The sequence below is a fragment of the Calonectris borealis genome, chromosome W, assembly GCF_964195595.1.
Source record: "Calonectris borealis chromosome W, bCalBor7.hap1.2, whole genome shotgun sequence".
Lineage (NCBI taxonomy): Eukaryota > Metazoa > Chordata > Aves > Procellariiformes > Procellariidae > Calonectris > Calonectris borealis.
This window is the reverse complement of record NC_134351.1, coordinates 47099146-47112305: the sequence shown is the minus strand read 5'-3', so window position 1 is coordinate 47112305 and position 13160 is coordinate 47099146. Positions and strand designations below refer to the sequence as shown.

General features: G+C 45.5%; 1 protein-coding gene across 1 annotated transcript in view; it reads right to left on the bottom strand.

Annotated features, from left to right (window-relative positions):
* The window catches only part of LOC142075048 (BDNF/NT-3 growth factors receptor-like), a 236140-nt gene that overhangs the window by 200802 nt on the left and 22178 nt on the right, over positions 1-13160 (bottom strand). The window contains exon 3 of the mRNA XM_075136040.1: positions 35-109. Within this exon, the coding sequence (XP_074992141.1) occupies positions 35-109 (75 nt within the window). The remainder of the gene's footprint in view (positions 1-34; positions 110-13160) is intronic.

Genomic DNA, 13160 nt, shown 5'->3' with positions numbered 1-13160 from the left:
GAAATAAAGAAATATAATTATCCCATATACTCACAGAATTTTAAGTCCAACATAAAATCCAACTTCATTGTCATTGATACTTTCTAATTTCTGCTGGTTTGCGATGTAACTGTTGAAAAAGACAAAAAACAAAGTAAGAAAGTGGCTCCTTCCATAGCTTTGATTGATCAGAAGTCAGCAGTGAAGTCTGAAAGCCGGCAGTGGTTGCTGACCTATTGCACTGTATTTGGTTTACATGGCAAGGTTTTGGTAGCAGGAGGGGCTGTAGGGGTGGCTTCTGCGAGAAGATGCCAGAAGCTGCCCCCATGTCGGACAGAGCCAGTTCCAGCTGGCTCCAAGACGGACCCGCCGCTGGCCAAAGCTGAGCAAATCAGTGACACTGGTGGCGCCTCTGTGATAACATATTTAAGAAAGAGTAAACAATGCTGCGCAACAGCAGCTGGGAGAGAGGAGCAAGAAAAATGTGAGAGAAACAACTCTGCAGACGCCAAGGACAGTGAAGAAGGAGGGGGAGGAGGTGCTCCAGGTGCCGGAGCAGAGATTCCCCTGCAGCCCATGGTGAAGACCATAGTGAAGCAGGTTGTTCCCCCTGCAGCCCGTGGAGGACCCCATGTCAGAGCAGGTGGATGTACCCTGAAGTAAGCTGTGACCCCATGAAGAGCCCATGCAGGAGCAGGTCTTCTGGCAGGACCTGTGGCCCCACAGGGCACCCATGCTGGAGCAGTCTGTTCCTGAAGGACTGCACCCCGGGGAAAGGGCCCGTGCTCGAGCAGTTCTTGAAGAACTGCAGTCCATGGGAAGGACCTACACTGGAGCAGTTCGTGAAGGACTGTATCCCATGGGAGGGACACCACGCTGGAGCAGGGGAAGAGCATGAGGAGGAAGGAGCAGCAGAGACAAAGCATTATGAACTGACTGCAACCCCCATTCCCCATCCCCCTATGCTGCTCGGGGTGTCGCGAGTGAGTGGTTTAGAGGCACCACCACACGGGGGGAGGAGGTAGAGAAGTGGGGAGTGAAGTTGAGCCTGGGAAGAAAGGAGGGGTGAGGGGAAGGTGTTTTTTAGATTTGTTCTTATTTCTCATTATCCTACTCTGATATGATTGGCAATAATTTAAATTAATTTCCCCAAGTCGAGCCTGTTTTGCCCATGACAGTAATTGCTGAGTGATCTTCCTGTCCTTATCTTGACCCATGAGCTTTTCATTGTATTTTTTTCCCCTTGTCCTGTTGAGGAGGGAGAGTGATAGAGCAGCTTGGTGGGCACCTGGCAGCCAGCCAAGTTCAAACCACCACATGCAATTAACACTGAGCTCTAGTTAAAGCACCTGCAGAGCAAAAGTGCTCATTAAAATCTTCCCCATCATTTATTATTGTGGTACAGGGCTGGAGGAGGAACAGTTGAGTTTTGCACAGGGGAAATGAGTTCATCAAGGAAAGAAGTCACCCTGAAGACACAATAAATAAAGCTGCATTACAGTGTCACTGTTTTCCAGGACACTGCTTCATGGGTTTTACAACAGGAAAAGGGCCAACTTTCATGGTAGTAGCAGAGTTGCTCCCATTTACATTTGGGGGGGCTGCCCTAGTCTTACTTCCCTCATTTTGTTCTTAACTTAATCACTCATTAAATTAATTTTCTCCTTTTCCCAAAGTAGTTGGAGTTTTATTTTATAAGGTGTGGCAATAGGAAAACAGAAGAAAGGGAGGCTATGCTTCATTATATTACATACACAAGTGGAAATTAAGAGAAGAGAAACTGTCATAATAGACCAAAGTACTGTCAGTCCTCTCACATACCATGAATTTCTGCTTGAACCCCAAAAAGATGTGGGCATGCAAGCTGGTCTTTTGTATTATTACCATGTGAGATCTATGAATGATCAGTGACATCCCACATCGGAAATTAAAACATTGCACAGATAACACATGGGATGATACATAGCTTATCTCTTCTGCAGACAGAAAAAAAGTTTCACAGTGTAAATCATGCTGTCCAGGAAGGAGGAATCAGAGGAAAGTGCAATTCCACTGACCTTATGAGCAGAAACATAAGTCTGCTGTGGGAAATCTCCTTGTCAAAGAGTCCATGCATTTCAAAAGATAACCCCAGTCACAGACAAACTGAAACTGCGATTCACTTGTATTTTCATAAGCATCCAGAATTAAGCAAAGCCACAATACAGTACATTTTCATAAACAGAAGCATTTATTTTGCTAGAATAAAACTTGTTTTCACTTTAAGCGTTTCTTGTATTTAAAGGAACTCTGGTGAATTGGAGAAGAAAGTATATTGCTTTCCCAAAGACAATAAAATCTACCATAGTTGGTGTTTTAGAGAAGTCTTTTGTGTGCCCACATCCCAACAGAAGGTTGAGAATCCCAAGAGGTGGGCTGGGCTTCCCTCCAAGCTGCAAAGCTGACTTATACTATGGTCTTGCTGAGCACCAGGAAAAGCAAAAAAAATCCCCTGATGGGATTCATTGTCTCTTGGGAAAAATAAAGGCAGACAAAAGACAACATGTGATACTGGACAAAACATGTTACCACAGCATCATATGACATCAATGACTGCTCTGCAGGGTTTCTTAGGATAAGGTTAACATGGTGCACCCATTGTAAGGTAAGTTTCCTATATATTTTGTGCCCTTTGTTGGATTTTTAAATTAATTTGATTTGATCTCTTGGGGTTTATTAATCTATTTTTCATTTGTTGGTTGATTTATGTATTTTGCCAAGTAAAAACAATGAAGTCATCTAGTAAAGGCTATCAATCCTTCCATTTGAGAGTCATAGAATCATAGAATCATAGAATAGTTTGGGTTGGAAGGGACCTTTAAAGGTCATCCAGTCCAACCCCCCTGCCTTGGGCAGGGACATCTTCAACTAGATCAGGTAGCTCAGAGCCCCGTCCAACCTGACCTTGAATGTTTCCATGGATGGGGCATCTACCACCTCTCTGGGCAACCTGTTCCAGTGTTTCAGCACCCTCATTGTAAAAAATTTCTTCCTTATAAGAAATTATAGGAAAAGTCCTGTAAGTGGATGATCTTACTGCCTCTGAATTTGCCCTGAAGAAGAACAGGGGATTTAATTAAGTCTCATCTTATCTGTCACTTAGACCTCATCATGCTAAAATAAAGTTATGCAAGAAATATCAAAGGTATCTTCCTCACTCTGTTCTCAACATTCAACCAATGAGCACCCTGCAAGACCAGAAGGAGACAGGGAAAACGCAGAAGAGCAGGAATGAAGGAAAATGGACAGAGAAACACAGAGGGAGAAGGGACTCAGAAGAGTAAAAGAGAAGAAACTGAGCAACCAGTTTACAGTAGCCATCAACAATTCTCTGACAAGCACTACCATAACCCAGCTCCATCACTTAAACACATTTATCACAAATCCAGATCTGACATTGCAATTTTAATCATAAAAACATTTAACCAGAACCTCCCACTATGAGAAGCTACAAAACTAACATAACTTAGTGTCACATAGAAATATATTAGTGTATTACATTCTGTGGTAAACCTCAACCAGTGTAAAATTGCTCAGCTCTACTGAAGTTAATGAAGCAACCACAATTTACACCAGATTAAGATCTGAGTATGAGCAGACCATCTATAAAACATAAAAATAAAAATAAAAATCAGTATTGGTCCATTAAGGAACAAACCAAAGGGACAACATTTGGAATGATGAAGCAACATAAATTCATAATCTTTCCTCCCATATCTTTCTCTTATCGCATCCCTTAAAAAAAAAAAAAAAAAACAAAAAGAAAGTTCCACACTTTACTCTGAGCTGGTACTAGGCTGCTTATGGTGAATGATTTCTGACTTTCCATAAATGTACTTCAAGTAGGGACTCAGAAGAAATTTTGGCTAAGTGCAACTACAAATTACTCAAAATAATAACTGTTATTCAATACATTTGTACACCACCCACTTAGTACAGAACATGACAGTAAAGCAAATTTTACACAGTTGGAAATCCCTGAAGAGTAAACAGATGTAAATTACCACAAGCAGGTCAGGTTCTCTTATGCTTCCTTACATGCTTAACAAATCTTTTTTAAAGTTAAATCTTTGCAGCTATTTCACATCAGTGATAAAGAAAGAAGTACAATGACTGTGGCTGTACACTTCAAAGGGAAGCTGTTCTTTTGTTTAATTTAGAGAGAGGTTTGAAATAAAAGCTCTCCTCTAAGTGAAGTCTATTTTTACCTTCTTCACAACCACTCTACCTTGATGTTATTTATCATCAAACATTAATACTCTAAAAGCTCCAACTTGCAGTGGGTGATGCCGAGAAATGCAATTTGCCTGCCTGTCCTTAAGAATATCCAGCCTGTTCTTTAATTGAACATTTTTTCTCATAGCACAGAAGAAAAACATCCTGACTCATGGCTGGCTGAAGTCACATGAGGAGCTTGGAAGCTCCCACTACACACCACAAAGTGTAGCACCGCTGAAATCTGTCAGGGTATTAACCAGTCGGATCACACTTATCAGCTCACAAATACCAATTATTGCCTCTTGTCTGGAACAGAGTTAACTTTCTTCCCAGTAGCTTGGGGGTGTTCTGTGTTTTGGGTTTAGTGTGAAAGGAACGTTGATGGCCCATTGATGCTTTGGCTGTTGCTGGGTGGTTCTTGCACCGGGAGGGGGGAGCACAGCCTGGGTGGTGGACCCGGCTGGCCAATGGGGTATTCTATACCATGTGACATCATGCTCAGTATAAAAACCGGGGGGGGGGGGGCTCGCCCCCTGTTCGTGACACGCGGTCGGCGGTCGGTGAGCAGTTGCGTTGTGCATCGCCTGCTTTGTGTATTCTGTTATTGTTGTTGTTCTCATTGTTATTATTACTGTTCTACTTAGTTTTATTTCAATTATTAAACTGTTTTTATCTCAACCCGGGAGCTTTCCTACTTGTGCCCTCCCGATTGTCTCCCCCATCCCACCGGAGGTGGGGGGAGAGTGAGCGGCTGCGTGGGGTTTATTTGCTGGCTGGGGTTAAACCACGACGGTCCTTTTTGGCACCCAACGTGGGGCAGTGAAGGGTTGAGATAACGACAGATTAATTAGAGCATATTAAGGAATTTATATCTGTTAACATATTAATTTGTTCTGCACCATGCTCTTGTTTTTACTGTACCTGTTAAAAATTGGAGTTGGGTTTTGTAGTCTGCTGTGCTCTGCAGTGATTAATGATGTTTTGCCTGGGAGATTTGTTACTAAAACGCTGGCATTGGGGGTTATTTGGTATTTGGGATTCGTAATGAAGCCGTTACTGTATTTCGGGTACCACCTCCTGCAGACCATTAGCAATTATACCTCTTCCTCTGAGAGATTTTTTATGGAGGAAATAGAGAATGGCACCCTCACTACCTTTCTCTATGATGTCATCTCCTTTGTTAAAATAACTTGCCAGTACCTTGAACATCCCTGGGTAGTTAAGATACATCTATTGGTACTCCTTGGGAATATTGTTGTGGTTTTATCCAAGGTTAGTAAGCAATGCAAGAATGTCATCCAGAGATCTGCCCCAAGGCTGGATAGTTATGAGTGGCAGGGTGAGTGGGATAGCATGGGCAAATGCCTAGGACGGTGGGCACCCCCAGTGTTCTGGAACTTTACCCCTGAACAAGTGCAGAACCCTGAAAAATTAGTAGAATATTTGGAAGAAGTATGCTGTCACCCTGGCCATTCTAGGGAGACGCAAATCACTACAATGTGCTGGGGCCTGGCCCACGCCTACCGAGCCCTGTTTAACACCACTCAGAACCCCCAAGGGGAAGGAAACGTCTCTGCAGCTGATGACAAAGCAACAGGCCCTGTGGCTACCCCACCCCCCACGGCAGGCACTGCGGCTCCCTCACCCCCCACGGCAGGCAGGGCAGCTACTCTGCCCCCTGCGACAGAGAACCAACCCATACCGGTATCAGTCGCCCCTATATAAAAAAAGAAAATGCACAAGAAAATCAGCTCGTTTAGTAAGGGATGAAAATGAACCAGGGCCATCAGGAGAACAGGAGGAGAAGGAGGCAGAACCCATAAATGAGATGGTAACCACCCGATCCCTATCCCTGGGTGAGCTGCGAGATATGCGAAAAGACTTCAGCCGTCGTCCAGGCGAGCACATTGTCACCTGGCTGCTCCGATGCTGGGATAACGGGGCCAGTAGCCTGGAATTAGAGGGTAGGGAAGCCAAGCAGCTGGGATCCCTTTCTAGGGAAGGGGGCATTGACAAAGCAATTGAACAAGGGGCACAAGTCCTCAGCCTCTGGAGGCGACTCCCATCAGGCGTGAAGGAAAGGTATCCCTTCAAGGAAGATGTTATATGCCACCCAGGCAAGTGGACCACCAAGGAGAGAGGTATCCAGTACCTGAGGGAATTAGCTGTGCTGGAAGTGATTTATGATGACCTGAACAACGAGCAGTTATCCAAAGACCCAGATGAAGTCAAATGCACCCAACCCATGTGGCGGAAGTTGGTACGGAGCGTACCAGCGTCACATGCAAACTCATTGGCAATAATGACCTGAAAAGATGGAGAGGAACAAACGGTGGATGAATTGGCTGGCCAACTCCAGCAATATGAAGAAAGTCTCTCTTCCTCCCTACGGGCCTGTGTCTCTGCTGTGGAGAAACTGTCTCGGGAGGTCCAGCAACTCAAAGAGGATATGTCCTGCTCCCCACCTGCACGGGCCAATGTCTCAGCCATTAGGAGCAAGCGTCCCTCTGCTCAAGAGAGGAGACATCGTGGGTACACACCCTGGGGAACCCTGTGGTTTTACCTGCGTGACCACGGAGAGGACATGAGGAAGTGGGATGGAAAACCTACCTCAGTCCTACAGGCACGGGTACATGAGTTGCAAGGAAAAACAACCACAAAAGGGGGTTCTTCCAGGAAAACTGCTGCTCCAGTCTCCAGTGAGCAGTTCCCCAGACAGAGCAGAAGGGCTGATTCCACTTCCGACCTTAACAAAGGGACTTCTGATTCATACTTACAAGAAGTGCATAGCGAATATGATGACCAGGACTAGAGGGGCCCTGCCTCCAGCCAGGTGGAGGAAAGGGACAACCGGGTTTACTGGACTGTGCGGATTCGATGGCCTGGCACATCAGACCCACAGGAGTATAAGGGTCTCGTAGACACCGGTGCACAGTGTACCCTGATGCCATCAAGCTATAAAGGGGCAGAACCCATCTGTATTTCTGGAGTGACAGGGGGATCCCAAGAGTTAACTGTATTGGAGGCCGATGTGAGCCTGACCGGGAATGAGTGGCAGAAGCACCCCATTGTGACTGGCCCAGAGGCTCCGTGCATCCTTGGCATCGACTACCTCAGGAGAGGGTATTTCAAGGACCCAAAAGGGTACCGGTGGGCTTTTGCTATAGCTGCCCTGGAGACGGAGGAAATTAAACAGCTGTCCACCTTGCCCGGTCTCTCAGAGGACCCTTCTGTTGTGGGATTGTTGAAGGTCCAAGAACAACAGGTAACAATCGCTACCACAACAGGGCACCGGCGGCAACACCGCACCAACTGAGACTCCCTCATCCCCATCCATGAGCTGATTCGTCGACTAGAGAGCCAAGGAGTGATCAGCAAGACTCGCTCACCCTTTAACAGTCCCATATGGCCAGCGCGAAAGTCCAATGGAGAGTGGAGACTAACAGTAGACTACCATGGCCTGAAGAAAGTCATGCCACCACTGAGTGCTGCCATGCCAGACATGCTAGCACTCCAATACGAACTGGAGTCAAAGGCAGCCAAGTGGTACGCCACAATTGACATCGCTAATGCGTTCTTCTCAATCCCTTTGGTGGCAGAGTGCAGGCCACAGTTTGCTTTCACTTGGAGGGGTGTCCAGTACATCTGGAACCGACTGCCCCAGGGGTGGAAACACAGCCCTACCATTTGCCATGGGCTGATCCACACCGCACTGGAACAGGGTGAGGCTCCAGAACACCTGCAATACATTGATGACATCATTGTATGGGGCAGCACAGCAGAAGAAGCTTTTGAGAAAGGGGAGAGAATAGTCCAAATCCTTCTGGAGGCCGGCTTTGCAATAAAACAAAGTAAGGTCAAGGGACCTGCACAGGAGATCCAGTTTTTAGGAATAAAATGGCAAGATGGACATCATCAGATCCCAATGGATGTGATCAACAAAATAACAGCCATGTCCCCACCAACTAGCAAAAAGGAAACACAAGCTTTCTTAGGCGTGGTGGGTTTTTGGAGAATGCATATTCCAAATTACAGTCAAGTCATAAGCCCTCTCTATCACGTGACCAGGAAGAAGAACAACTTCAAATGGGGCCCTGAGCAACGACAAGCCTTTGAACAAATTAAACAGGAGATAGTTCATGCAGTAGCCCTTGGGCCAGTCCGGGCAGGACAAGATGTGAAGAATGTGCTCTACACCGCAGCCGGGGAGAATGGCCCTACCTGGAGCCTCTGGCAGAAAGCACCAGGGGAGACTCGAGGTCGACCCTTAGGGTTCTGGAGTCGGGGATACAGAGGATCCGAGGCCCGCTACACTCCAACTGAGAAGGAGATATTGGCAGCATATGAAGGGGTTTGAGCTGCTTCGGAAGTGGTTGGTACTGAAGCACAGCTCCTCTTGGCACCCCGACTGCGGGTGCTGGGCTGGATGTTCAAAGGGAGGGTCCCCTCTACACATCACGCAACCGATGCTACGTGGAGTAAGTGGGTCGCACTGATCACACAACGGGCCCGAATAGGAAACCCCAGTCGCCCAGGAATCTTGGAAGTGATCACAAGCTGGCCAGAAGGCAAACATTTTGGAATATGCCCAGAGGAGGAGGCGACGCGTGCTGAAGAGGCCCCACTGTCTAACAAACTACCAGAAAACGAGAAGCAATATGCCCTGTTCACTGATGGGTCCTGTCGCCTTGTGGGAAAGCATCGGAGATGGAAAGCTGCGGTATGGAGTCCTATACGACAAGTTGCAGAAACTGCTGAAGGAGAAGGTGAATCGAGTCAGTTTGCAGAGGTGAAAGCCATCCAGCTGGCCTTGGACATTGCCGAACGAGAAAAATGGCCAGTACTTTATCTCTATACTGACTCATGGATGGTGGCAAATGCCCTGTGGGGGTGGTTGCAGCAGTGGAAGCAGAACAACTGGCAGCGCAGAGGTAAGCCCATCTGGGCTGCCGCATTGTGGCAAGATATTGCTGCCCAGGTAGAGAACTTGGTTGTAAAAGTACGTCATGTAGATGCTCACGTACCCAAGAGTCAGGCCACTGTGGAACATCAAAATAACCAGCAGGTGGACCAGGCTGCTAAGATTGAAGTGGCTCAGGTGGATCTGGACTGGCAACATAAGGGTGAATTATTTATAGCTCAGTGGGCCCATGACGCGTCAGGCCATCAAGGAAGAGATGCAACATATAGATGGGCTCGTGATCGAGGGGTGGACTTGACCATGGGCGCTATTGCACAGGTTATCCATGAATGTGAAACATGCGCTGCAATCAAGCAAGCCAAGCAAGTAAAGCCTCTCTGGTATGGAGGACGATGGTTGAAATATAAATATGGGGAGGCTTGGCAGATTGATTATATCACGCTCCCACAAACCTGCCACGGCAAGCGCTATGTGCTCACCATGATGAAAGTAACCACCGGATGGCTGGAAACATATCCCGTGCCCCATGCCACTACCCGGAACACCATCCTGGGCCTTGAAAAGCAAGTCCTGTGGCGACATGGCACCCCAGAAAGAATTGAGTCAGACAACGGGACTCATTTCCGAAACACCCTCATAGACACCTGGGCCAAAGAGCATGGCATTGAGTGGGTCTATCACATCCCCTACCATGCACCAGCCTCCGGGAAAATCGAACGATACAATGGACTGCTAAAGACTACGCTGAGGGCAATGGGTGGTGGGACATTCAAGCATTGGGACACACATTTAGCAAAGGCCACCTGGTTAGTCAACACTAGGGGATCTGCCAATCAAGCTGGCCCTGCCCAGTCCAAACCCTTACGTACTGTAGTGGGGGATAAAGTCCCTGTCGTGCACATGAGAAATATGCTGGGGAAGAGAGTCTGGGTTACTCCTGCCTCTGGCAAGGGAAAACCCATCCGTGGGATTGCTTTTGCTCAGGGACCTGGGTGCACTTGGTGGGTGATGCGTAAGGATGGGGAGGTCCGGTGTGTACCTCAAGGGGATTTGATTTTGGGTGAAAATAGCCAATGAACTGAATTGTATTATGTTAGTTATTACATAGTACTGTATGTCATCACTTCTGTGGTTGCTATATGTCATATCAATAGTATTGCAGTAAGAATCACCCAGAATAATGTAAAATGAACTCCGATGAAACCGAGCAAGGTGCAACGATGATAGAACCGGACGAGCGCCCAGAACTGGCCTACGCATGCAACAATCCAAACCACACACCATCTTTCCTGCCCTGAAAGTCTGTTATGACAGATGGAACCCAAAGTCATGGACTAAATGAACTCAATGGACATTTTAGAGGGATGGCCCATGGACTAAGGGAATGATATCTCTTTGTGTGTATATATCAAAAGGCAGGAAAAGTAGTGATGATTAATTGGAATGTATTGGAAAATGTGAGACCTGGGCATGATGTAGATGGTATAGAATAAGGGGTGGATACTGTCCTGGTTCCGGCTGGGACAGGGTTAACTTTCTCCCCAGTAGCTTGTTGGGGGTGCTGTATTTTGGGTTCGGTGTGAAAGGAGCGTTGATGGCCCATTGATGCTTTGGCTGTTGCTGGGTGGTGCTTGCACCAGGAGGGGGGAGCACAGCCTGGGTGGTGGACCCAGCTAGCCAATGGGGTATTCTATACCATGTGACATCATGCTCAGTATAAAAACCAGGTGTGGGGGGGGGCTCGCCCCCCGTTCGTGACACGCGGTCGGCGGTTGGTGAGCAGTTGCATTGTGCATTGCGTGTTTTGTGTATTCTGTTATTGTTGTTATTCTCATTGTTATTATTACTGTTCTACTTAGTTTTATTTCAATTATTAAACTGTTTTTATCTCAACCCGGGAGCTTTCCTACTTGTGCCCTCCCGATTCTCTCCCCCATCCCACTGTCGGTGGGGGGTGAGCGAGCGGCTGCGTGGAGTTTATTTGCTGGCTGGGGTTAAACCACAACACCTCTAAACCAAACCCTCAGCTGTCTGCAATACTATTCACTTGATTATACTATAGCATTTTGTCTCTCCTTCAATGAGCCATCAGTAAACTATTTTTTATACCTTTAATTTAATGTCCCCTTTGTAAACTATTGATTCATTCTCATAAAGGCATTCAGAATCATACACCTACCAACTGCACATTGTAACCTACAATAACATGCTCATCTCAGCACACTTCAACAACTTAACTATTGAATAATATCACATATTCATATTTCACCACTTCTGCAACATTCTGGAAAGGATATTTTAAAATCCTATGGTAAAAGATTTAACTCTTTCAAATAACTTTTTTTTAAGAGAGTGGTCTTCATTTTCGTGCATTACACGTGTAAAAAACTGTCTGTACAAAGTCAGTGAAGCAACTTTTGAATTATGAAAGCATGAAAAGAAATGAAAGCCATTTCTGTACTTTAAAACAGTTTAGATTCTTTTGTGCTTCAACAGCTCAAAAGAAGATTTCACTCTTAACTTTCGAATCTGACATGTCCATTTTCTTAAACTGAAAACATTTGGTCAACAGAACTATGTCTCCCTAACATATTTGATTTACTCTATTTTCTCTGGATTTACGTACATTAAGGTATACTACTCCATTTGGAGCTATACTGGAAAACTAGCCACATGCTGGTATCAATGACATAGATGTAAGCAAATAACACTGTAATTCAGCTCCAGAAATATTTCTGTTGCCAGAAAACTCCCTTTATGAGAAAAATATTTTCTTAACACTCAAAAAAAAAAATTAATTATATGTTTAGCCCTGATTCATAAAGCTAGAAAAAAAAAGTTCTGAAAATTAATAAACATTCCCTGGTGAAATGTTTCTGAACTTTAGGAAAACTTTTTATTGGAGTTATTTTTTCACCAGGTCTTTAGGGAAAAACGCAGCACACTCCAGACATTGAACTGTCAGTGGATGAATTACCATTTAATGACAAGTCACATATGTCCCTAGCCTACACTACTGTGAGAGCTTTATGTAACGTCCACAATTAAACACTACAAAATTCCCTAGTGCTGTATTTTCTTACAAACTCAAATATCAAACGAAGTTCATCAAAAGATATGCTAAAGCTTACAGACATTTTCAGCACACCTGGGCTGATTTATGGTTATGCATCAAAATCATGAAAAACTTGTAGGCTGGATGTCCTGGTTTCGGCTGGGATAGAGTTAAATTTCTTCCTAGTGCTGTGTTTTGGATTTAGTATGAGAAGAATGTTGATAACACACTGATGTTTTCAGTTGTTGCTAAGTACCCTCCTAGTCCAAGGACAGCTCCCATGCCTACTGACTGAGCTAGGTACACAAGATGGGAGGGAACATAATCAGGACAGCCAGCCCAGCTGGCCAATGGGGTATTCCATACCATGTGACATCATGCTCAGTATATGAAGGGTAGGCGTGATCCAGGAAGTAGCGATCGCTACTTGGTTATCGGTCAGCGCGGGTGGTGAGCAATTGCATTGTGCATCACTCATTTTGTATATTCTATTATTATTATTATTATTGTTATTTTCCCTTTTCTGTTCTATTAAACTGTCTTTATCTCAACCCACGAGTTTTTCTCACTCTTACCCTTCCGATTCTCTCCCCGTCCCACTGGGGGGGCGGGGGAGTGAGCGAGCGGCTGCGTGGTATTTGGCTGCCTGCCAGGTTAAACCACGACACTGGACAAAATATTTGAACTTAGCAGATTCAAATGGGTTTCATTTGCAGTCCCATTGAAACTGTTAGGAAATTCTCATTCCCTAACTATTGTACCAATTAGTCTTAATAGTATGAAATTGTATTAGCTTTTTAAGAGATATATATTTTACATTGTATACTGCATAACCATGGTTAATTCAGCATAACTAAAGGGCCCCAGCTCACTGCAAGGAGGAGAAGGACAGCCCCCACCTTGAAGATAAGGACCTTTGTTTCTCAGAATCTTAAAGCCATCCACAAA